The sequence below is a fragment of the Lytechinus variegatus genome, chromosome 12 (assembly GCF_018143015.1).
Source record: "Lytechinus variegatus isolate NC3 chromosome 12, Lvar_3.0, whole genome shotgun sequence".
In the NCBI taxonomy this organism is placed as follows: Eukaryota; Metazoa; Echinodermata; class Echinoidea; order Temnopleuroida; family Toxopneustidae; genus Lytechinus; species Lytechinus variegatus.
The window spans coordinates 26,496,640-26,523,518 of record NC_054751.1 but is presented as its reverse complement, the minus strand read 5'-3'; the positions used below and the strand labels follow the sequence as shown (position 1 = coordinate 26,523,518).

General features: G+C 37.0%; 1 protein-coding gene across 1 annotated transcript; it reads right to left on the bottom strand.

Annotated features, from left to right (window-relative positions):
- Positions 1-7,689: 7,689 nt before the first annotated feature.
- LOC121425216 (agrin-like) lies at positions 7,690-25,856 on the bottom strand. Its single transcript, XM_041621223.1, has 2 exons — positions 25,531-25,856; positions 7,690-9,644 (listed from the first exon to the last, which is right to left on the bottom strand). The coding sequence occupies exons 1-2, from the start codon at positions 25,643-25,645 to the stop codon at positions 9,100-9,102; spliced, it is 660 nt and encodes a 219-aa protein (XP_041477157.1). The 5' UTR covers positions 25,646-25,856; the 3' UTR covers positions 7,690-9,099.
- Positions 25,857-26,879: the final 1,023 nt, after the last annotated feature.

The following is a 26,879-nucleotide window of genomic DNA, read 5'->3' as shown; positions in this document are numbered from 1 at the left end:
CGCAAAAGAATCATATTGGCAAGAGTATATAGACGGGGGCAATATGGTTCTTTTAAGGGCGATATATTTGATGTTTCCCGAAAAAAAAGAGCAAGTCAATATTAAATAACAACTGTTAAATAATGTGTAATTCAAGCTATTATTTGGAACAAAACTTATGCTTGTTTGCTTTGATATCAGGTTATTCATGAAGTATTCCTTTTTAAGCATTTAACGCGTAACAATCTTGTGCTTGGATTTAGCGACATTTGTGAAAACAGTCGTCATGAATATTCATTAGGTGGGCTGATGATGTCACATCCCCACTTGTTCTTTTGTATTATATGAAATTAGGTTTATTCAATTTTTTCCTCCAAGAACTAGAAAAATTGGATTGACAACTGATAAGATATTTATTGCTGCAACTTATTTCATTATAAGGAAGATATAGTATTCACACAAGTATGAAATAATGAAAAACTTATATGATTTTATGTAATAACATAAGAAAACGGAAAGTGGGGATGTGACATCATCAGCCCACCAAATGAATATTCATGACGACTGTTTTCACAAAATATTGCTAAACTTTAAACTTCAATAGCTTTATCATTTTTTATCCGATTTTGATGAAATTGTCGGCATTTTGCTCAGTGAATTCTACTCTATGTATTAAGATATAAATATTTTCAGCCCGGACGATCCCTTTAATAAACTCAACCTCGGCATCCACGAAGTAGGAATGCTGAATTTAATCCTAGATTGATTTGGCATTGGCCTTGGTCTCATTAGTTTATTCATAAGTAGTTGAATGTGGTATTTTAATTTGACTTGTCATTTTCAGTTATGGCATCTCATTTTTCGCAAATGTTCCTTGATTATTGTGATGAGAGTTGATTTAGATGCCCGTCGAGGCACACCAGTATCCCAGCATTCATTAACTCGTATCAAATTGCATTTTACCGTTTATTAATGAGAGATGTCGCCGGATCCGTCTCGTTCAAATACATGGAGCTGCATTGTACGCATGTTACATTGGTGTCCATTTTGTATCTGTAAGGGCACAAAACCTTTCACAATACGCTTGTAGCTTATAGATTGCCAAACTGGTATATAATATTCAAATATTATTATTATGTGTGTGTGTGTGATATTTTACCGACGTGTATCAATCAGATATGATAGTTTAAGACCAACCTTTACCGTCACCATCCGAAAGACGTAACCAGTGCTCGAAACTCGAACCTCTGCAACATCTTGTATAACAACGTCCATTCTAATAGTATTAGCATCGCAGAAGGCTTTAAAATGTTTATTTTGGGAAAGATTCTTTGTTTCTTGAACTACTTCTCGTTCGCCGCTCTTGGGCACCCGAATTTTTTATGCGCTCTTTAGAATTATGTATATTTTTTCTATCAAGCTATATATATTAAAAAAAATAATTCTTCAGTTGTCGAGATGTATCTTGGTGGTATACTGACCATTCAGATGGTCTCTTTTTAAAAGTTTTTGCACATGTTTATTCTAAAAAGTGTGGGCGTGAAAACGAGCCTCTAGTAAGCAATCAGACAGCGGGATACTCATTTCAAAATAATATACACGACAAAAAAGTAAGTCCCCCCTAAATCAAAATTCTGTAACTTTTGAACGGAATTATTTTGAGATATGATATTTCGTAGGTGGTTTTCTACACTCATTTAGCAACTCTTGGGGAAAATATGAGATTCAGTCATGCATGAGTAATCAAAGATTGAATTAAAAAAGACCATTTTTGAAAGTCACAAGAGTCGTGTTTCAGATTGTGCAAATACAAGTTGGACAAAAATTGTTTTTAGGTGAATTTTATGGTGTTTTACTGTTTTACTATCCATCATTTAGCCACTCCACACACAATTTTGATATCGTATGTTCATGGTTGAGTGAGCACATTATATTGCAGGGGCCGCGGAAGCAGGGGGAGGGGGTTCAGCCCCCGCCCCCCACTTTTTTCAAAAAGCATGTACAAAAATGTAAAAATTACCATACGATTGTGATTTTTTGCATGGTCAGCCCCCTCCCTCCGACTTTTGGCTCAGATCCCCCCCCCACTTTGAAAACTGTTCCGCGGCCCCTGTATTGTGACGTATCATCATAGGGGGTTATGGTAGTATCCTATACAACTTGCTAGATCATGTTAAAATTTGAAAATGTTGGTGGCTCTCCCGAATATAGGCCCCTCCCCCATTTTAAAATTCTTGGTTCACCACTTATTTGCCCATAAATTAAACTGATCATGAGAAATTACGAAAAGAATACATTTATGCCGTATAAAGAGTATCATTCCTAAGTTTTCGAATGTGCTCGCTCAACCATGAAAATGTTTTAAGTTCGGAAAGTGTGAGGTGATAGAATGATGGATGACAAAACAAAAACATTTGAAACCGAATTTGCCCTTGATAATCACTTTATTACCCTTTAAAATGAGGCTGTGACATTGAAAATATCAATTTTCCCGCTTTGATGCGTGCTCACTCATCCATGAATAAAGATATCGATTTCATTTTTGCACAGAATTCTACCCATAGGTTGATAAACATTACTGCCAAATGACATTGCTAAAGACAGCCTTGAAAAAAAGTTCCACCATATTGAATCAGGGATTACTTATTCTTAAACATATGCACTCATAATGTACACAAGTCTATGAGAGAAGAAGTCAAAATTTTCACAAATGTGAAATGAGGGTTTGTTTCATGGACGGTTTTGCTACTTCTGCCAACAGTTATTTCATAAAACTTCACACATAGCTTCAGAGTAACACTATTCAAAAGGCGCGCACACAAAAATAACCATTCAACACGGCCCAGAGTGGGGCCAAGACTTTGAACTTTCTTCTCATTTGCATAATTTTCGAATATTGTGTGCTCACTGATGCATTAAACATCGGGATTTTCATAAAAATCAAATCAAATGAACTATGCAAGGAGGTTTTTGACAGATATCCATAGTTACGAATTGCATTTTTCCCAATAACGTAAAAAAGAGAGCATCACATTCCACATGTTCATTCAAGCGTGAATGTTTAAACGACTTTGAATCATTGAAGCATGTTAAACGTGAAAATAACGAAAAAGTTGAGAAAAGATCATTTTCAGTTACCAAAATGAAACAATATACTTGCCTATGATATTTGAAAATCATATTTTTTGTTTTGATAAATGTTCATTGAACCGTGAAACGATGAATATTGTTGAAGATACTCTTCCCCAAAACAACTGTCATCATATTCTTTCAGTCTTACTGATATAACTGTGTAAAAAAGCAAATTAGAGCAAATGTGGACTTGTGTTTATTCAACCGTTAAATTCAGCCAAAAAGGTTGTATTGTCTTTTAGAAGGTACCTTTTACAAGCCTTCTGACTATTTTTCATGATGAGAATGTGGAATTAGTACCAATAAAATGGAATCAAAATCATGATATTTTGCTTGTGACTTTTGAAAAGTGAAATTTTTGCCTTCTGACGGCGCTCACTGAAGCATGACGCAAAATAAGTCCATAACATTTACTCAGAGGGTAGCTTATAAAATTACCTACACGCTCATGTAAAAATATACTAAAAACTCGCATTGGTTCGGAAATTATTGATGTTTGTTTAAGGGGGACTTACTTTTTTGTTGTGTATATATATGCTGCATGTAAGATATTACAAAAACACATTTAAAATACTGCTTGCACTCATCAGATTAATACATGTAGTTCGAAACGACAAAAGTGAAAATTGAACACAATACAAATTTATTTTGCCGTATCTCCGTACTCTAAATAAACATATTAAATGTAGATTATTAAGAAGCACACTTTAATGTGAAAATGAAAATCCATAATTTATTGGATCTTTAAAAACAATATTGTACTGGAGCAATGGTGATTTAGATATTAAGTGACACTCAAAGAACGCATTAACTGTCGTTTCCCAGTGGGTTATCTCCAGACTCGAATAAAGTTTTACTTGATTATAATCTAAACATTGCTGCAGATATTAGCTCTTCCTAAGTTGATAAAGAAAAAATAAAAGCTATGTTTAATGTAAGACATGATTTCTGAGGGCGTTATACGCAGCTATGTAGAATGTGTTGTGCTGGTTTAAACCTGCATGGGTGGGAATGAATAACTCGTTTGCGACATTACATTTCAATCCATTTTCTTCCTCCGTCCAGTGGGAAAGGATTTATTCATGTGTGTAGATGTACGCTATTTAAGGCACTTTTAATTTGGTTGCCGCTCATTCATGAAAGTCATGGCAGAGCGGAGTGTATTGTATTGTATGCCCTACAAGCTCGGTGGTTTGGATAAACAGCGATTGAAATGAATGTGGTGTGCGTAAGTGAAACGCGTGGGTGTGGAGAGTGCGTTGGCAAACCTAATCCTTCATAAGTCATTTGATGAATACTGACAAGTAGACATCGTGCCCTCCCCCACAGGACCTCATACTCTCATCAAGAACGCGTATCATTTAATATTTTAGTTGCCCTGTTTCCCCTCCCTCCCCCACTCTCTCTCTTCCTTTTTCTAAATTATTTTTGGACGCCGGCCGCGCGTACACTCTTTAAGGGTATAAAAAACAACGATTTTCTTTAAAAAGGTGGTTTTGGAAGACTGGTGAATGGTCAATCGCGAGGTCAAATGTATTTAGGGTATGTTTTTCCCCAAGCTTTTCCCGGTGCTTTTTCTTCCTAGTTTCTGAAAAGTGTTTGGGTTTTTCCCGATTGCACAAAAAATGTCTAGGGGTTATATTCTGGCGACAACTTGTGTAGTGGCCAAAGTGTGCAAACGAAGCCCGCGAAAAACTTGTTAAGGGGTTATTTTGAACAAAGAGAAAAGCTCGTTTAGAGGGTGTTTGGAAATAATTTGGTCACGCATATGTACTGCAATACATTTGACTGCCCCTCCCCCTGCACTCTCTCTCTCTCTCTCCCTTCTTCAACTTCTCTCATTAGTTCTGTATATCCGCCTCTCGTTTATTAGAAAACTTTCAACAAGAAGAAGAGGGTTTTAAGTTTAAGTAAAACGAGAAATAAATATCATTCTGATCTGAATTGTTATAAGAAAATCTTAGCACCAATGTCGAAACGATTCAGTCGGTTTCTCGCCGTAAAACGAACATCACAGAAGTACATAATTGAGGGTGCTGGAACGTTATTGTTCGGAATTATGGTGAAATGTAGGTTGGACAGCTTGCAACTTCTAATGCCTCAAGTGCTCTGAATTAATTAGAAAACTATTTTCGTACATATTCAGGTTACCGCCAGTGCCAGATTCCTCTAACTTTTAACTTCCTTGAGCTTCCATCGAAGAATCATTTTAATTTTCGATATGCGAGGTTGGAACGAATCCAATCAAGAACACAATAATACCGTTGAACTTATTGAGCTCTTTTAAATTACACATGTCGATTTATTGCCTATGGAAGAAGGCAAAGGAATTCGTCGATACTGATATAAGTAACGTACTATATATCAATAAGATGAAAGTAATTTTAAACAGAATTCAATGGCAATATTAGGTATTGCAGGAAAGGCATTTTTAAAAAAATCCATACATGAAAAAAATAATACTGTTTACGGAACGGCTTCATCTATACACAACAAAAAAAGTAAGTCCCCCCTAAATCAAATTGCTGTAACTTTTGAACCGAATTAGTTTGAGATATGATATTTCATAGGTGGTTTTCTGCACTCATTAAGCAAACCCTGAGGAAAAATGAAATTGATCGGTTGAGTCATGCATGAGTAATTAAAGATTGAATTAAAAATGACCATTTTTAAAAGTCACAAGAGTCGTTTTTCAGTTTGTTCAAATACAAAGTTGGGCAAAAGTTGTTTTCAGGTGAATTTTATTGTGTTATGCTGTTTTACTATCCATCATTCAACCACTTCAGACCAGATTTTGAAATGGTATGTTCATGGTTGAGTGAACACAATGTATTGCAGGGGCTGCGGAAACGGGGGGGGCTTCAGCCCCAACTTTTTTCCAAAAGCATGTACAAAAATGTAAAAACGACCACACGATTTTGATTTTTTGCATGATCAGCCCCCCCCCCCTCACTTTTGGCCCAGTCTCCCCCCCCCACTTTGAAAACCGTTCAGCGGCCCCTGAATTGTGACGTATCATCATAGGGGTTTATGGTAGTATCCTCTAAAACTTGTTAAATCATGTTAAAATTTGAAAATGTTGGTGGCTTCCCTGATTATAGGCCCTTTCCCTATTTTAAAATTCTGGATCTACCACTGATTTGTCCATACATTCAACTGATCCTGAGAAATTGTTAGGAAAAGAATACATTTATGCAGTATAAAGAGTATTAATTCCTAAGTTTTCGATTGTGCTCGCTCAACCATGAAAATGTTTAAAATTCGGAAAGTATTTGGTGATAGAAATGATGGATGATAAAAACAACAGCAATTAAAGTCACATTTGAAACCGAATTTGCCCCCAATAATCACTATATTATCCTTTAAAATGCGTCTGTGATATTGAAAATACCAATTTTCCCACTTTGATGCGTGCTCACTCATCCATAAATAAACGAATCGATTTCATTTTTGCACAGAATTTTCCCCATAGGTTGATAAACATTACTGCCAAACGACATTGCTAAAGACAGCCTTGAAAAAAAGTTCCACCATATTGAATAAGGGGTTACTTATTCGTAAACATATGCACCCATAATGTACACAAGTCTATGAGAGAGGAAGTCCAAATTTTGAAATGAGGGTTTGTTTCATGGACGGTTTTTGTTACTTTTGCCAACAGTTATTTCATGAAACTTCGCACATTGCTTCAGAGTAACACTATCCAAAAGGTGCGCACACCAAAATAACCATTCGATGCAGCACAGAGTGGGGCCAAGGCCTTGAACTTTCTTCTCATTTGCATAATTTTCGAGTATTGTGTGCTCACTGATGCGTTAACATCGGGATTTTCACAAAAATTAAATCAAATGAACTATGCAAGGAGGTTTGTGACAGATATCCATAGTTACAAATTGCATTTTTTCCAATAACGTAAAAAAGAGCTAATCACATTCCACATGTTCATTCAAGCGTGAATGTTTAGTTAAACGCCTTTGAATCATTGAAGCATGTTTAATAATTGATCATGAACACAACGAAAAAGTTCAGAAAAGATCATTTTCAGTTACCAAAATGAAACAATACTTGCCTATGATATTTGAAAATCGTATTTTTTGTTTTCAATAAATGTTCATTGAACCGTGAAACGATGAATACTGTTGAAGAAACTCTTCCCCAAAATAACTGTCATCATATTCAATCATTTTATTGATAGAAACCTGTAAAATATCCAATTATAGCAAATTCGGACTGGTGTTTATTCAACCGTGAAATTTAGCCAAAAAAGTTGTATCGTCTTTTAGAAAGTACCTTTTATAAGCCTTCTGACTATTTTTCATGATGAGAATGTGGAATTAGTTCCAATAAAATGGAATGAAAGTCATGATATTTTGCTTGTGACTTTTGAAAAGTGACATTTTTGCCTTCTGACGGTGCTCACTGAAGCATGACGTAAAATACGTCCATAACATTTACTCAGAGGGTAGCTTATAAAATTACCTTCACGCTCATGTAAAAATATATTAAAAACTCGAATTGGTTTGGAAATTATTGATGTTTGTTTAAGGGGGGACTTACTTTTTTTGTTGTGTATATATAAAATAAATACCATGTAGCGCCTGCTTAAACCTGGTTAAGAGAGATAGAAGTGAATGGGTACGATGTCTTTATAAAGACAAATCTGAAGTTCTTCACTTACTTCCAGGACGTTGTTTTAATGATTTCTTTATAATGGATAAAAGAAACACAGCCTTAGGGCACACAGCGTGTTTAGTGGAAAGAAACATTATTCGGCAATATCGTCGATTTATTCACTGACCTTTCCGAAAGCACGGGATCTAGCGCGTGCTCAACAAAAACTGGTTTCACATTCCAACTTCGATTTGGGTGATAAAAAAGTTAAGGTTTGAAAACAAGCATCTGAAGCTGCTGTAGTTCTCGGTTTATTCCATATTGAAATTAGAAAGACAAAGTGGAATTGAATACAGACATACTGGATTTATTTAACAGTCGGCAGTTTAAATGGTGTAACCCAAAACGTGAAAATTTGACAACATGCAGTATTAGTAGTCATTGATTCATTGCCATGCATATACCTTAGGATAGGCAAATTGATATGCCTTTGGTCGATCTGGGACAAAAGGTAAATACACTCTTAAAAGACATCAATCAATAACGATTTTAAGGCATGTGTTGATACAATTGGTTAACAGATCTTCTTTCAAGCAGTTGCTTATTCTAAGGGATACAATTATTCTAATGCTCTCCTCGTTACAGCGCCCCAACATATATATCTTTCTACCAAGATATGCAAACGAAAAATGGTGATAAATTTATACCAACTTCAGTTGCCCCAGCTAACCCCTTTCATTTTATTTGATTATACGTAATTGGTTTTGATGGTGCAACGATATTGTTGAATAAGATTTATAGTCATTGTGCATTGGGGTATCATTATCCAAGTTTAAATCATTATTCATTTATTCGTGATGCATCATCCTCAATCGTGGAAACATTTTCATGACCTTGAATGGAATTATGAAGGATGATTCCAATGGTCATATAAATTGACTTCACCTTGACAACAACTTAAACAAGGAAAATTATAGAGTGCATGTGTAGCTTTGACTTCAATATTGTTCATTGGGGAATAAGTTTTAAAAAAATTGTGACGAATGCACAAAAGGAAAAGTAACGATATCTGTGACAATATATAAGTCATTACTTGGGATGATATATGATATCAAAGGGAACAACAAACAAAATAATGATTTACTGAACCAGATTAAGTTCACAGACTAAGCTTGAATATGACATTCAGGATTTACCACCGATCGTGGCAGGAAGAGAGTAATGTTTACGTGATCGGAGTCAAACTTGATAGAAATCAATGAATTCCGGATTTTTTTTTTAAGTATGCCTAACTGTTGACTTCGCTAAAACATAAGAACTTGTTTTCTTTGTTAAACCCCCTTTGCCTATTTTTAACCCTTCCTGTGTAGTATGTTACTATGTCCTTCTTCTTGGAGGTGCACATTGTCCCGTGTTGATGTAAGATGGTCCTCGTTTTCCCGTAGCTCGTTCAGTCAAACAGGCAACTCGAAGAAGCTGGCACATTGAGTCGTACGTCACACCATTGCTTGCGCATACCGGCGCGGTGACGCGCACAGGATAGCAAACGAAACACACTTTCTTGCTTCTTGTCATCGGTGAGGTTTGTGAGTGGATTGTGGAGGGAGGATACGTTGTGGTGAGCGTGTTCGTAGGATGCGCGTGCGTGGAATGTGGGTGCGTCGTAGATTTCATGGTCACTCGCTGCGTAGGCATCCGCGTTGTACGTGGACTTCTGCCTCCGTTGCCATTACCAGCGTCCTTTAACTGAGTTGTCATCGTGGAGCATGCACCCCACCTGGATAATCGGAGATTCGTTCTCTCTAGCGTTTTCTTCATCATGCAGGCGGCTCTTTGGAGGTGACAAAATGATAAATACGTTTTGCCATCGTTGCCACAGACAGGGTTCAATTGGGATCGGCGGCACGTCTGACACTGTTGAACTGACATGAAAAGACAAATTCAATATCAATCATAAGTGTGGGTAATAAAAGGTTCAATCTTCATATATTGCCATGTCTATCCATTACATAAGGTTTCAGGAAGAATCTCGGAATGTTATTGCTATTATTGATTTTTGGAATAAATATATCTGGCATTTATCTTTCTACTAATGTCTTACTTTTCAATATGATATTTCAAATGCGGACTGGGTGTTATGAAATATGTGCTCTCTCTTTTTCTCTCCAGCAAGCGCTCTAAGCAACTTTGAAACACCGCATGAACATTTCTTTTACATGTATGTACGCCTACTCATAACATTCGATACATTCATTTGTCTTCAATTTTCTTTTATATCACATGACCCTGACAAAGTGAAAATATCCCCAAAACACAGAGAAAACATCGTCATTGCGTAATGCATATAGGGAATTCGAAATACATTCGTAAACATTTCCAGCAAATGATGAAAAATACGTTATCAGTGTTTTAAACCGTTGTGTACATCCTTCACAAAGTTAACCAATCGACAGGTATCATTCTGATCGATCATTCATTTTTTCCCCTCGCAATTACAAAATAAAGAGTCAAAGAGAGGGACAGAGAAAAAGACGGTAATTGTATAGTTGCGTCAGTGTATGAGTTTCTAATTTGCCACCTTTCGCAATCCTCACGGACGCTAATATTAGGGTCCCCTAACACAAAAGTTAACGCTTAATCATACACTTGATTTTGAAGATTCATTGTACATTATAGTCAATAGAATCAAACGTAGAAAACTGCTCTACAATCAATGCTATGCTTTGTGTTACAGGGGGGTTACAGGCCCTACAGACCGGTTTTTGTGTGCAAAATTCTTTACCGCGACACCCGCGCTTCGACTGATGGCTGGAGATATTTGAAATGCAGGACCTAAAAAGATTATGACATGGATAAGAAAGTGGTTTTTCAAACAAATCGAGTACATATTTAGTAAGAAAAAGGTAGGCTTAGATATAGATCATTAGAGTCCATCGAATCGATATTGCATTTAATGTGGATTATTGATGGATCTCTGGCAATTGATTCCATGGGTCATATCACCTCTCCAGCCGAAACCATTTCGCATGCGTTGATCATGTACATGGCATGTATCGTGCGGGGTTTTTTCTTTTGCTCAATCCTACACAAACGATATGCCTCTAGCACACAATTCAATGTGCATTATGCTTTACTTTCCCCAGAAATAAGGGATTAGATTCGAATTCCCGGGGGGACCATTTCCATTGATGAGTGGATGCCAGGCACAACCATGCGGTTTCTAAAAGCACCCTAAACAAGGGAAGCAATGCTTTTTTAGATTATGAAAATGCATCTCTTAAGTATTAAGCTTGTGAAACCCTACAAGTATTAAAAACATATCCTCCTTTTTTCAGTATTTTAAACATCGTTTTGACACCCTTTTAACGTTACATAGGCCTATACTTAACGTACTTGCCCACTCTTTCCCTTTTTACGCGTGGTCGCCACTCTTCAATGGAAGTGGGCCCCCGGGCGGCCTCTCGAGCTATAAGAGGAACCAATTGTTGCTTTGGAAAGTCCTCCTAATTCGGATATATCGCTGTTACCATAGTAGCAACCAAAATTTTGCACAAGCAACTCAAATTGAATGTTTCCGTTCCAGATGCTAAACGAAAAAAAAAATCTCATGTCACACAATTGGCATCGCAGGACAGAGTTTTACGACCATGACGACGGGCCCAAAAGTCTTTTCCAAAATCATCTACCGTCGTAAATAAGCGTTCGCGTTCTTCCAACGAAAGGTCGGGAATGACGGACTTCTGCGGACGTTTTCTTATAACTGTTTTCGTTTGACAACCGGGGACGTCCCCGGTCCAGATCACCATGCCGATCAATTCCCAGGGTTCGAACTGTGCCCACGTATGTCCAAAAGTGGGCCCGGATAGTGGATCAACTTCAAATGTTTGTTTAGTATAATATGAGACCGCAAACACAGATTTGCTTAGTGCGTCCCCGATTAGCAATTACAAGACTCTGTGTGCGTGTGTATTTTAATATGAGAGACAGAGAGAGAAGGATAATCAGCGATGGGAGTGACAGGCAGAGATAACTAGACATAAAGAGTATGAGGGAGAGAGGGAACACATGGAAAAGAGCGGGATTTGATTAAAGTCAATTGTTTCTATAAAATCTGGCAAGCTTTCTTCCTGCCAGTCTCTCACCTTGGATCCGGTCCAGATACATTGCCCATGCTGACAGTCATTCATACTAATATAGAGAATTAGGTATGTCAATTCCTAGACATTGCAACATCCGACCGCCTTCAGGAGTTTGATGATAACTTTACTCCTACCTCAACCTAAGATAGAAAGTCATTTCGTATGCTAATCAAGCCTGCTTCTCATGCGCATGCGGTATACAGTTACGAGAATAATAATAAATTTGATCGCCGGCGAGTATTTCTGATGGTAGCAAACGTCAACATCGTAGCTCACTTTACCTACTTTCCAGGGAAAAGAAGCATCTCACATCATCCATTTTATTCATTCGTTTGTCACCAACTGTCTTTGTAAAAAAAAATAACTAAAGCAAATATATATTTTTCTTTCACTATTGTCGTCACAAACTCGCTTCCACAATACCCATACACATAAAAATTTCAATCTAAAAATAATTATGCTTATTTTCCCTGCAGGTTCCGAATTGCCATGATAACGATGAGATTTACAATAAGCAAAAACCCAAAACATGAATAGAAACGTGTTGAGGACTTATTTGAAGATATATATTATCAATGGCCTGGGAAGCGGGGGTGCTGGAGTGAAGCACCCCTAACATTTCATTGGAGTGTTGCGTGTATTATTTTCCATAGGCAATACCCCCAGGAATTCTGGAAGATGTGACAAAATGGAAAATGTAACAAAAATTACCTAAATTTATACATGATTTTTAATAATTTGCTTGTGGAATTGCTAGTGACGAAAATGACCTCCATTTAGTAGTGAAACCTTTTTTTAAAATATTTTTTTAACATCAGTACCCCAGCTAAAAATTTGTTCCCAGGCCTACGTTCTTAAGAGTGTTTTCGCAATCACGATTCCTTTGAAAATGCAAGTTTAAAGACAAGGAGATAATTGTGGTAACGATTTCAAAATGAGTTCGTACAGAATCCAATAAATGACCACGAAAGTGTCTGTTTGTAAAAATAAGAAATATGTGCCAAAGTATTCTGGAATAAATTGTGTAATGGCTGAGAAATTAGCAAATAAGCACGGGATTCGGATCAAGCGTCGGGCCGACATTCAAAGTAATAGTCCCGACCTTTCGTTTGAGGACGCGCACGCTTATTTACGACGCTAGTTGATTTTGGAAGAGACTTTTGGGCCCGTCGTCATGATCGTAAAAACTCCGTCCTGCAATGCAAATTGTGTGACATGAGATTTTTTTCGTTTCGCATCTGGATCGGAAACATTCAATTTGCTTTTCGTGTGCAAAATTATGGTTGCTACTATGGTAACAACGATATATCCTATTTAAGACGACTCTACAAATCCACTCTTGGTTCCTCCCAGAGCTCGAGAGGCCGCCCGGAGGGGGGGGGGTGCCCACTTCCTTTGAATAGTGGATACCAGGCGCGACCATACGTAAAAGGGAAAGAGTGGGTAAGTACGTTACGTACCTATAGGCCTATGTAGCGTTATAAGGGTGTCAAAAACGACGATTAAAATACTGAAAAACGGGATATATTTCCAATACCTCTAGGGTGTCACAACCCAAATACTTGTTAAGAGATGCATTTTCATAATCTGTAAAAGACTTACTTCCCTTGTTCAGGGTGCTTTTCGAAACCCAATGGTCGCGCCTTGTATCCACTCATCAAAGGAAGTGTACCCCCGGGAAATCCCCCATTTCTGCGGAAAGAAAAACATACTGCCCATTACATTGTGTGCTAGAAACATGTCGTAGGTGTAGAAGGAGCAGGCAAATGAAGAAAACCCCGCAAATTTGGATGTTTTTCAGACGGTTTATGGCCTATTGCATGCTGTGTACATGTCAATGCATGCGAAAATGGTTCCGGCTGGAGAGGTGATCTGACCCATAGAATCCATTGCCAGTGATCCACCAATAATGTACATTAAATGCATTATCGATGGACTGTAATAATCTATATCTAAGCCTTAATTCGGCAAGTTTTTCCTTACTCAATATGTACTCGATTTGTTTGAAAAACCACTTTTTTATCCATGTCATAATCTACATTTTGCATGTCTCCAGCCAGCTGGAGTCATAGCCATGATACAGGTACAGTCCCGTCGCGAGTTCAGGCAGGCAAATGGCATGGCATGGCATGCTGGTATCGTATGAAAGAACTTTGCACACGAAAAGCAAGATCTGTAGGGCCTGTAACACAAAGCTTAGCAATGATTGTAGAACAGTTTTCTACGTTTGATTGTATTGACTACGATTAATCGCTAACTTTTGAGTTACCCGACTCTAATCTTGTGCTGTAGAGGCTTGCGAAAGGTGCCTATTAATACACTGTCCGACGTGCGCTTATCTGTGTTGCCATCTATAATGTGAACATTTTTTAGCGTAGATTTCAAGATTTCACAAAGTTCAGTTTATATATCTGTACCAAAGCTAGATCCTCGATGATATAATGACAATTAAGCCCGGTTTTACAGACTCTCTCGTGAAATCAGTGTTTACTGCAACTACTTTCATTTATCTTTAATCACAATGGGGAACTGAGAAGACTTTGTCGAATGTTGGTGGACCGGGACAGCAGATCATCGGAAGATTTGCAAACGTGTCGTTTTCCAGAGTCACGACAAATAACTGCTGTCCCGGTCCACCAACTTTCTATAAAAGCCTTTCAGCTCTCCATTGTGATTTCACTTGCATTTTCAAAGGAATTGGTGCGTTGTAGAGTGTTGCCGCGTAGTCATCGCGAAAACTCTGTATTATGCTTATAGATAGCATTTGGGAAGATGGGAAAATCCCTTCTCATTTCACGTGGGGATAATTGTCCTTAAAGCATACAGGAACTACGTAAGCATACTCATTCTGAGACGAAAATAACATTCGTTTAATCACCGTTCATCCAATTTTGCAAAATAGTTCGTTTCACCTTGTCATCGTGAAGCGCTTTAGCCTTTAATAATGTTCACCGATCTAAATCGCCTCCGGTAAAAATCACGGGTGGATATAATTGAATTACTGATTGAAAGAATAATTGAACGAATTTATAACTCCTTGCCCAAAAGGTATTGACAACTACTATATATAGTGTATTGATACACTTCAAAGTTCTTTGGGACCAAAAGTTAAAAAAAATGTGAGCGGGCCCCTACTATGTACAAATGAAACAGAGAAATACATGACAATCATGGTGGGATCCGACACGAGATGGATTTCGAAACAACAATAACAAAAAACTATTCGATGTCAGATTATCATGGCAAAAACAGATCATATGCCTCCAAAAAGATTATTAACGAAGTGCTTAAAAAAATATTCAAATGACAACAATAGATACACTTAACAGTTAAAACACTTATCCACTCAAGGCCACCCCAGGAAATATAACAATACAGCGGTGACTCTATTTAGGTATACAGAGAACCAGTTGTCTGAACGAAACATTTGGGATAATTTTCAAGAAGTGTCACGTGGAAAGAAAACAGCCATCCAAGATGTCCCGAGGTGTGACTTTCTTATTGTAGCTTGTTTTTTCATAAATTTCTGTTTATATAAAAAAGTTTAACATCCAATATCTGTCAGGATCGGCATTGAAAGTATGTCATAAAATACATTTGTTTGTCGCATCAAATCCATATTGCTGTGTTAGTCATTTCAGTGGTATGATATTGCAAATACATTACATCGATCATTGTAAGTAGGGTTGATGGTTATAATAAAAAAAAATGCGACCAGATCTACCAAAAAGTAAGCGCACTTCACCTAATTAATTGAATTTATAAAAAGTCTGCTATTCCTGCAGCATGATGTATGGAAACTCCTTTATTTGTGATAATACTTGACCATGTTTGGCAATGACGTATCGTGTAATATAAATTCAGCCTGTTGGAAATTGAACCAGACCTTGAGATGATTTATTTTGTGTTGTTCTATTGATAATCAAAGGGCCACGAAGCCGCGGGGGGGGGGGGTAGGGGTTTGGCCCACCCCCATTTTGTCCAATGAATATATTCAGGAAGATCCCTGATATATACAGGGCTGTTAAAAAAAATGCCAGATGATTAGTTTTTTTTTTCATTATTTTAATGCTCATCCCACCTCCACTTTCAAATTCTTTCGCCGAACTCAATAACAGACCAGTGATCCGTAACACTAAGGTTTGCGATGGATTGCAAATATGAAAGTCCCGCACTGATTGGTCCCTGGTCAGTATTTTAAACCAAATGCGCCTGTGAGATTGATCTTGATTGGTCACTTCATTAAGCGATTGATCGCAAACCTTTGTGTTACGGAGCCCTTGCCTTCCCCTGATGAGAACTGTGTACGTTGTACGGCGAGGGTAGCACATTATTTAGTTTTCTTTTCAAAAGCTACAAGAGCATGAAATGATCTAGCGTACCTAAAACATGATATTGGAAAGTAAATATGAGTAAGACTCATCACCATTAAGACTCAGTAGTTACATCAAGAGCCAATTCGCAGGACTCGGTTATCAACCACTTGAAATGTGAAGAATTTAGGAATGAAATTCAGAGAAATTTATGAGGGATTTATGAGAGAAAGAAAGAAAGAAATAAAGAAAGAGAAGAGGTAAAGAGAGAGGGAGAGGTAGAGAGTGTGAGAAAGACAACTGGGGGAAAGTGAACGGTGTTTTCGAGCTTTAAATATTAATATCATTGAACAAAATTCAAATGAAAAGGATGATGATAAGAAAGGGTCCATTATTATTTTACATCACCCGTGTGAGAGCCAACAACAAAGATCACTCCCACACGATGGTTGGTCAATATAACTGATAAACTAGATGTTGACCTAGATCTAGATCCTGATTTTCCTACACGGCATTTTCCCAAAAGTGCACTTCAAGTTCATTTTTTTTCCAGACCAGCAGTTGTTACAAAATTCAAGTAAATCATAGAATCACCCTAAAATGTATAAACTACCTACCTAGGTGCCTTATGATTAATTGAATATTACTACAAAATACTACAAATAGCACAGCTGAGAGATAAACGTTAGATTGTGATTAGTATGAATACTAAAATGAAAGAAGAATAAACGTTTATCAATATGAAACTAAAGACGAGTAGCTTGGGTAACATAATGTATAACCACCATAACCATGTCATTCATAGCCGCAGAAAGCAGAAACTTAATGAATCCCTTTTTTGGGGGGAGGGGCATGTTACAAACGTAAAGGAACATGCACTTTTGCGCCAGCAAATAAATTGTGTGCATTTTTGTAAATTCTAGATATTACTCCCATTCCTCGACGCTTCACACTGCCATCATATTTTCATTATAGAAAAAGGGAGTCAAAGTAGTCCTCCCACATTCCCTCTTTACACGAAATTAATTGATGTTACCTCTGTAATGACACGATCAAAACCCTTTGATGGTGACCGCTCTTAGAGGGATACGTGTCTTGGGGCGGGTAAGCGGTTTCCATTAGGGTAACCACTCAAAATTCTTTACAGTGAAGTATCTCCCTGTTGCTTCTTTTTGATCGATTTGTTAAATGGTCAGACAATAATTGCATAGCCCCCAGTCACACCGCAGTGTACTGACTCGGAATCGATCATATCCTTGGTTATTCGGAGGGCAATGGTACTTTTCTTTCCAGCCCTCCTCACATTGGTATAGACGATGTGACTGTTCTTTCCAGGAAGCATTCGTTGCCTATTTGAACCTACAGATCAAAATTTCACTTCTTTAAAGTTGTCAATAATGGGTCGATATTCAGCTTTAACAGTGTCCTCGGTAACTGTTGGAGAGGATAACTTATGTTTGCGCTGGCAATGAAGCAGTGCCAATACGAAGCCAAGACAAAGGTGTAACCAATGATTTAATCAAAGACCGACCTTATGCCAAACTAGGACCAGATTACACCAACCAACCAACCACACATCAACGCAATACCTGCACCAATCAAAGCCATACCAACCGACCCGAGGCATCCACCAATCCAACGTTAGCGAGTTTTCGCAATCACTACACAGCCGCTTTCTGGAACGGTGAGAATCTATTGTCAAAAGCACTCCATCTAAAAAGCAGTCTTTGTCTGAAATCGGTGAATCAAAACAGCATTGTCGATTCCTCACCTATCGATAGCGCACATGCTTTCGGTCTCAAGTACACAGTAAAAACTGTGGTGTTAACCGGTGTACATAGAGGACCACACCAGTTATTTTACACCGGTGTTAAATTGGTGGTGTTATTTTTACACCTATAGGTGTTATTACAACACCTTTTGTTGTTACATTTACACTCTTTGGTGTTACAAGGGTGTAATTTTAACACCTCAGGGTGTTGTCCTCTATTAACACCAATTGGTGTCAACTTTAACACCGCAGTTTTTACAGTGTAGATTCATCGGGAGTGCCTACTGTATGCAACAGACTGTGATTTGGAGAAAACCACACCCCTTATTTTGACAAGAATAAAAACTATGATACTCAGTCACCAAGCTAATGATGAGGTCACACCAAAGAAGCCGACTCCAAACTGACTGATAATTTGCCATTGAAAATAACATGAGATCTTGTGCCGATCTGCCGTCTGCAATATCAATACAACAGTTGTGTTGTCGTTGAAAACATTTCCATGTGATGTAACATGATGGTCCTGCAAGGTTCCATGGCATCGCTCCTGTGACAATTACTCCTATTGAAAATGCACACATTGAGCGACACATAAACCTGAGCTTCAATCTGTACCTCAACCTCAATCATCTCTACAAGATTCTGAATCCCAAAACCCAGCACAACCCAAACCCTCTGAGCGATCGTAGAGCAGATGACTTTTTCGTTGTTGTTGACTACGTCTATTCAGGATACTTGAAGAAGACTGAGTACGACTTTATTTGCATCCTCTGATTATGCTGATAGCGGGACTGTTCAATGGCCATGGTGGCAAATGTACACTATCTAAAGATGATATGAAGTAAGTGGAGAGTTCGACGGGCCAATGCTTTAAAATGGGTGTCATGGGTATTGAAGCAACGTATGAAAAATGTCCCCACCAATTTACTTGAATGTTTATCATCATCCTTTCTCATTTCATTTGGAGCGTATTATCCGTCACAACTATGAAATTATGAACTGCATTACGACTATGATTCACAATTATAATTCTCACAGTCTTTTCCGTAAATGTGTAATGCTAATTCCATGTTTTTTAACAAACGTATTATCATTTTATTTTTTCTGTACTACTAGTTTAAGATTTATCTGGTTAATTTAATGCTGAATTTTCTTCCTACGTAGCTTGAAGATGTTGCTTGACATTGGTGATGTATCCAATTTATTTCATAAGTGAACTTTATCATCAGGTCTTGCTTTTATTGGATACCTTGTCAATGATCTTGTCGTATTATACTTGAACCTGTTATGACATACCTAGCACATAAAATTAATCAATCTGGTTGCCCTCGAAATCTAGTTTCACCAATTACCGCATCCACTTCCAAACAACCACCACCACCACTATCTTTTACAACGATCACCACCGCCGTTATCATTAGGCCTACCACCACTATCATAATTTACCTGTAACTATATTAATATCCTATTAATCATCATCATCATTCATCATCTTCATCCTCACCATCAATAATCATCATCACCTGATCACCAGCACTGTATACCATCAGCAGCAGCAGCAGCACCACCACCACCGTACTATCATCACTATCAACATCTTAATCATCGTCACCATTATCATCAGAGGAAAGCATCACTGCCACCGCTACAGCCTACTCCTCATTTATGCTCATATCTTTATAGTTCTTGTTTTCTCTTTTTGGGGATGCTCTCTTTCCCCTCCCTCTCTCCAACTCTCTATCTCTCTCTCTCCCCTCTCTATCTATATCTCTCTTTACTTTACTGAAGCAGTTGCAGGCCTCAACAACACCCAGCCACCAATCGTATATAATTTTAGCATCCGGTGTATCGGAATGCCTGTAAAGGCCAAAGCACTAAGGAAAGGCGAAAATGTATGTCGAGCAGAAATTACCATGATTACCTTCGATTGGAAGAACGGTGTCACTTTCTTATTGGATACCAGAAATCTGTGTTGACAAGACATTTGAAGAAAGCGTACAAGCATAATTGAGACAAAACTGGAACGGGGGCTGTACACCGCCGCCAAGTCTTCCATGCAAGATTGCGATAATTTGCCACTGCCGCGCCAATTTTCACTTTCGATTTGATTAATTTGATCGGATGATACGCATGATTTGAGGTTGGATATTACCAAAGCGTACAATTGCTTGGTTAAATCCAAGAGAGCGAACTTTCTTTAAGCTTGCTCGTACTCTTACAGCCTCTAGCGACCCAGTATCTAGGGATATAACCTGGGGGCGAAACGTCTTGATTATTCCTCCATGACGAAAAACGTTCTTTTAATTGAATGTCATCAAAAGGTTTTTCTTGAACTGCCCTACTTTAAATTTTTTTAGCATATAACTGCAGCATTTTCTATCAAGAGTTGAGGGCTATTGAACGTCCCTGTCTTATACATTTTATTAATCCTCCGTGGCCTTCAAACTGTTTTAATCACCAGTTAATATAGTTCCATATGTTCTCTTCATTTAGATAGACTATATTTCCAGCCCTTAAAATGCGGTAATATTTGGTTGTTAATAATGCCCAATGAGAAATATAAGATTCCATTCTAAAATTACTTTCAATTGAAAACTGTTCAAATGATTTCCATGGTGTAGTTTCATTTGTGCAGCATAAAGAAAGGATACCCTTATTGAATGTACTTTCATATTATTGCACCCTTTTTCTTAAATTTTCATTTTTTCCGATGCTGAAATGATTATTAAGAAATAAATAGAATGCGATTCAATTCAAACAATTACTTTATAGATCATCCAGCTTGGATATAACAAGTCAGCTGACAGCACGAACAGTGAGTTACATACATGCAGTTATATCTTTTTATCATCGAATTCAAAATTATTCCTGTGCTGTATCATGTGACCAATCTGAAACCTGCTATGGTAAAATCGTGACATCATTGAAACATTGTATTAATTTTTTCTGCATGGCTTAGGTGTTTTTTTTTCACAGTCGCTAATCATGAATATTTGTATCTGGATACATGACATTAACGCCATCAGTCGACATAAGAGACGCTATGCGAGATCCCCTTACTCTAAATCACTTTGCGTTACCTCCACATGTGGCAATTATTTTGCTTCCATATTCTGTAATCAGTGCATGTCTTAAGATTGTTTTTGGTTACGATCTTGTAACTGAATATTTTTTTTAATGGCGACGATTATAATCCCTTGTCTATTATTGTGTACATCATTTTAAAATAAGATCCTTTATTAATGGGACTAATGACCGTTTAGAGCGTTCGTAAACTACGGTCAACAGCCAATTCTGCCTTCATTAAATCACTATCGAGTCCATTTATGCTTTAATTTGTCATTTTACATCCATTTCCCCCCACCCCTCTCTCTCTTTGTCGTCATTACTATTTCCCATGAGTGCAAATCGAATATAATTGCTCCCAATTAGAGAAGCTTAACGTGTTCTCTTCTATATTTCGACTTCCAGTGCTGTTATTAATGAATTTATACTTTTTACGTCAATCTCTCTTTGGTCTTTAATGTTTTCCATGAGTACTAGTCGAATATAATTGCTCCCAATTAGAGAAGTAAAACATGTTTTCTGTTTTCCCCCTTTCTAATGCTGTTTTCAATGAAATGAAATTCACAATACTGTAGCAATATGTTGGACGTGTGTTGGTAAGGTTGAAAACAAAGCTCAGGGCCTGGCGTAGGCGTGTGTTAGACACCCTTTACTGGGTTCTAGACCGACTAAACGAAATAAATTGCCCGGAATAAAGCTTCAATCTATTAACCTCGAATCGAAATTATTTGGTATGGACAAGGCGGAAAGAGGGAAGGAGGTGAAGAGAGAAGGAATAGGAGGATGAATAGATGAAAAAGAAAGAGAAATAGGGTTTCATGAGGTTGGGAGGGGGATGGACAGAAAAAAGGAAATAGCTAGCTGATAGATAGATAAGTAGATATATAGAGAGATGGATAGATAGATGGATGGATGCAGATAGAAAGACAAATAGATAAATAGAAAGATTGAAAGATAGATAGATATACAGACAGATAGATAGATAGATAAATAGATAGATAGATTGATAAATAGATAGATAGATAGATATATAAGTAGATAGATAGATATACATACGTACACACAGACAGATAGATAGATCTATCGAATACTAGACATACAAAGTCAGGGACAGGCCGAGGTAGAGAGATAGGTAAAGAGAGAAAGGGGGTAGGATGGGAGAGACAAAGAAATAGGCAGATAAAGGTAAATAAAGATCGAGATAATAACAATGGTAATGTAGCTTATAAGAGCCCAATCCAATTTATATAGTGCTCATAGCAAACGGTTTTTTAGCAGGTAAAAAACAATGAGAGATACAAGATTGCTCGAGAAAGAGAGAGAGAGAGAGAGGCGGAAGAAAAAAATACAGGGGAAAATCAGAAGGGTGAGGAAAGAAGACAGAATTTGCAACAACAAAAGAGGGGAAATCCTGCCATGTCGATCATGTCAATTAGGGTGAGAAAAATATTATTGATTGACCTTTACCTGGTGAACAGAAAAACACGAATTCAGGAGAAATAGGTCCAGCGAAGGCCAGGGCAAAATAAATATAACTACATCACAATTATTTCTGCATCTTCTGGAACCTGACTGTCATTTCATACGAAAAGACAATTTAGCTAGCGTACAACAACATGCTTGTGCCAAACCGTCAACCGTTTAAAGCTATTTATTCATTTTTTTTATTTCTGACGATGTTTGCAAATCAAACTGAATTTTGGGTGTCGAAATTTCGATTTCTTGATACGTATCAAGAATTTGGTTTAACGGAAAATTGCATGTGCTTTATAGGGATACTCCTGGCTGGAAATATTTATATCTCAATAAATAGAGTAAAATTCACAGAGCCAAAATGCTGAAACTTTGCTCAAAATCGGGTAACAAATAACGAAGTTATTAAATTTTAAAGATTTGCATTATTCCGGCGAAACATGCGTTCATGAATATTCATTGGGTAGGATAGTGATGTCATATCCCCACCTGTTCTTATGTATTTTTTGTGTGAAGTTAGGTTTATTCAAAATTTTCTACCAGGAACTAAAAGAATTGGACTGACAACTGATTAAGTGCATTAGTTATTTTTTGGGTGCAACTTCTTTCATCACAATGGAGACACATCATTTAAACATGTATGAAAAAAATGATACAATAATTACGATTTCATGTAATAACATAAGAAAAAGAAAAGTGGGTATGTGACATCATCAGCCCACCTAATGGATATTCATGACAACGTGCATATAACTGTTTTCACAAAAAATTGCTAAATTTTAAAATTAAATAACTTTGAATTTAGATCCAATGTTAATGTATATAATAATATTAGATTGGTTGATAGTATTATTTTATTAGGTAAATTGACAGTTAGGAAAATATAATATGAATTGATCAAAGTAAAAAACGAAGAATCTAGAGAAGAGGAATTTTGGAGTAATACATTAGTATTTGACTGTTTACCAGTTTGGATAGATGTCTGGTTATTTAAGTTAAAGTTTGTTTAGGACAATGTATTGGTCAATTTTAATTTTAAATTCATGTATGATATTTTGGCAACATCAGCTGCATGTAACTTTTTAAAATGGAAATTAAAAGAAAATGATCGTTGTTTTTACTGTGATCAAAAAGATGATTGCAGTCATGTTTTTCTCTTGTAACATAATGATATTTCGAAAAAGTTGAAGAAAATGTACAGAAATATATTTTGCCAAATTTTCATTTCCAGCTATGTCATATACTATCAGGAATTTCATTTAGATAAAAAAAAATGATGTAGATATAATTTTGAATTATGCTTTATATACTATTTATAAATGTTTCGCTGGAAAAGAATCTAAAAGGAAAATAACGATTCAAAGGCTGTTTGATATATTGTTTTACCTATTAACATATCGCTTACAGATAGAAGAAAATGTGAAATCCAGAAAACCATGTATTTCCCTCCAGAAATGGAGGCAAATGTTAGCACCGTGAATATATTTTTGTTTGATGAATAAAGAAGACCAGCAATGGTCATTTTACAAAAAAATAAATAAATAACTTTAAATAGATAATTTGAATAATAATAAATTAACTCACTTTAACTGAATAATTCAAATAATAATAAATTAAATAACTTTGAATAAATAATAACTTTAAATAAATATTTGAATAATAACTTTATATGAAATTAAATAATCTGTCATCCGATTTTGATAAAGTTTACAGCATTTTGGTTTGTGAATACTCTGTCCATGGTTTATGTTAATATAAATATTTTCAACCCGGATCATTCCTTTAACATGCGCTGACCAGGTGGGTGTCAATTGACTTTATGGACGACTGGTGATCCTTTCTTGTGGTATAATGATACACCCCAGATTTCAAATGCCTTTAATTCAGTTCCTAAGAAATGGCTATCAGTCGTTCGTGAAGCCGTTCGTAACTTATGAAGAGCTTTATGAAAAAACATCGGATGTGGCAGCCCTGTTGTACATAATAAATATATTACACAGGGCAGGGGCTGCAATCCAGGGGGCGGGGGGGGGGGCAGTGCCCCCTCCCAATTTTTAGGCACTGAAAAATTGTCCTTACGCAAGAACCGTGCCCCCTCACGAACGTGTACTTTACCACTTTCTCCTCAGGAGGACCCGATTTATACAGTTATAACCACGTGCCCTTTCTGTTATAAGTGCCAATTTTTACAAATAAATTTGCCCTCTCGAACGTGTTCTGTGCCCCTTTCACCTGAGAAGTACCCGTTCTATGTGTTAGCAAAGCAAAGCGGGCCGGAGCCCAGGAGTCCACCTTGCATTTACCATAGACACGGGACTGGGGTAGATTGTGGTCTCAATAACTTGGAAAGGAAGTCTCGATCGGCCATTTTGTAATTAATTTTGAAAGAATTAGGAGAGGTATCGCGACAGAACTTTTCGTCTTTTTGAGGTTCCAGTCTGTGCCTCGATGTCAGGATACTGCCACACGATAGACCCTCATCCATATAATCTTGGTAAGTGCTTAATTTCTGTTTTCACAACTTTCTTTCCAAGTTATTGAGACCACAATCTCCCCTAATCCCATGCCCATGGTAAATGCACGGTGGACTCCTGGGCTCCGGCCCGCTTCGCAGTTATAGACAACCGGAGACGGGAAGAGAGAACGTTGTCTTGAAGAAGAATGTTAGATAAACGAAATAGAACGTAAACACGAATGACATATCAATCATGACTATCACGAGCTGTTATCACTTAATGAAAGAAGAAGAAAAAATTGTAGACAGGTCTGTACACTGCAAAAAATATTGGGTAAATTTTTATCCAGAACGAGGGTAATTATGGTGTCCAACCAGTTTGGGGCAGTATTCTAACCAGTGCGGGAAGCGTATTGTCCAGTAAGGTTAAAAATATGCAGCAATCACTTTAGAATGGGCAACATTTTCCTGACACTGGATAAATAGAAAATGCCCAAAACAAATGCCCAATGTTGGTTGGATACATAATTACCCTCATGGAGCATTTTTACCCAATATTTTGTAGAGTGTATACTTGACAGTCATACTTACTTCTTACTTGTGCTTCGTTACTTTTACTGCTGTTGTCATCAACGCAAAGACAAAGAGGGAAACAAATCACAAACAGTCCAAGAAATAAGCAAACGTGAAATGAAATAGTTCCCATCTTCAGCTAATCGGAAAAGTGCCAATGAAATGGTGATGTATACACATTTCGCAGAGAAAAAAACAAACTTTAAAGAGTCCACTAGAGTAGCAACTTCATGTTAAAATTAAAGGTTTGTTCACCGTTGTTTGAGGTAAGGTTTAGGGTTTTTAGTATGTTGTAGTGCTGGGAATAAGCGGAGAACTTGTAGTTTTCCTGTATAGGCCAAGGATGCATCAGATTAATCATTTCAAATTAGATAATCAATTACGCAATCTGCGCAAGGTTATATTATGAGTAATTTGACAACGGGATAGGTTTGGACCTTCTCGAATAACCTTTTACGTAAAAGTGCTCTCCTTGTATCTTCGAAGAGAGCATGATACAAGCGACTATGTGATAACTGGAAATTGCGGGTAACCGAATTTCTGTGGAAAACTAATACGACGGCTAAAGTCTGATAACCGAATGGTAACGTTAATTACAGTTCCACGTTTTAAGATATTCTATCATTGCTCCCAAACATTGTCACTACAAATATATAAATACACATATGTTTCAAGACAAACAAATTAGCATAAAAAAATTATAAGCAAGTCAAACGAAATATGGATTTAGATAAGTCCACACATTCGTTGAATTGATTGAGACATGAAATTTGGTTTGGTGGGGGTGGGTCATTATATTGAATACAGGGTACGTATAACATGTACAGTATAATGTTTTCAAGAATCAGGTTTTGTTGAACGCGAATGACAGTTGACTTGTTTTTGACATCAAGCCAAGTTGAATTAAATTTATCCTTCATCACGGTTACTTGTATTCTTGGATTGATATATCCAAACAAACATGTTGATATATATCAACATGTTTGTTTGACATGCTCTCTTTCCTCACCAATGGTCGTGGTTTCTAAAAAAATATACCATTCCATAAGTCTTGAATTCTTCAAATTATTCATGATTTCGAATTATTCACACGAATAATACATATCCAGAAAGTACAACTTTCCTCCAAGAAATCTGCAGATTATACAAGATTTGTGAATGATGTATGATTTTCTTTGTGTTCTTTTTTTATAATCATGACTGATAATCTACAATCTAAAACAATCCAGTTATAGGGAAAAAAACATTAATGTTGTTGTAAAGATTAACAAAGATTGAGGGGACATTCGTCATTGTCAGAAGTCTAATTTACGATGTTGAAGTTATATAGCGGTTCATATTTGTTATGGAATTGTCATGAATGTGGT

Bases quoted from the DNA above. Each gene is read 5' to 3' on its own strand.
- LOC121425216 (XM_041621223.1), bottom strand. From the start codon at position 25,645: ATGGGAACTATTTCATTTCACGTTTGCTTATTTCTTGGACTGTTTGTG. The intron at 9,645-25,530 runs GTAAGTATGACT...TTTTCATGTCAG, and splicing joins TAACGAAGCACAAGTAAGAA to TTCAACAGTGTCAGACGTGC.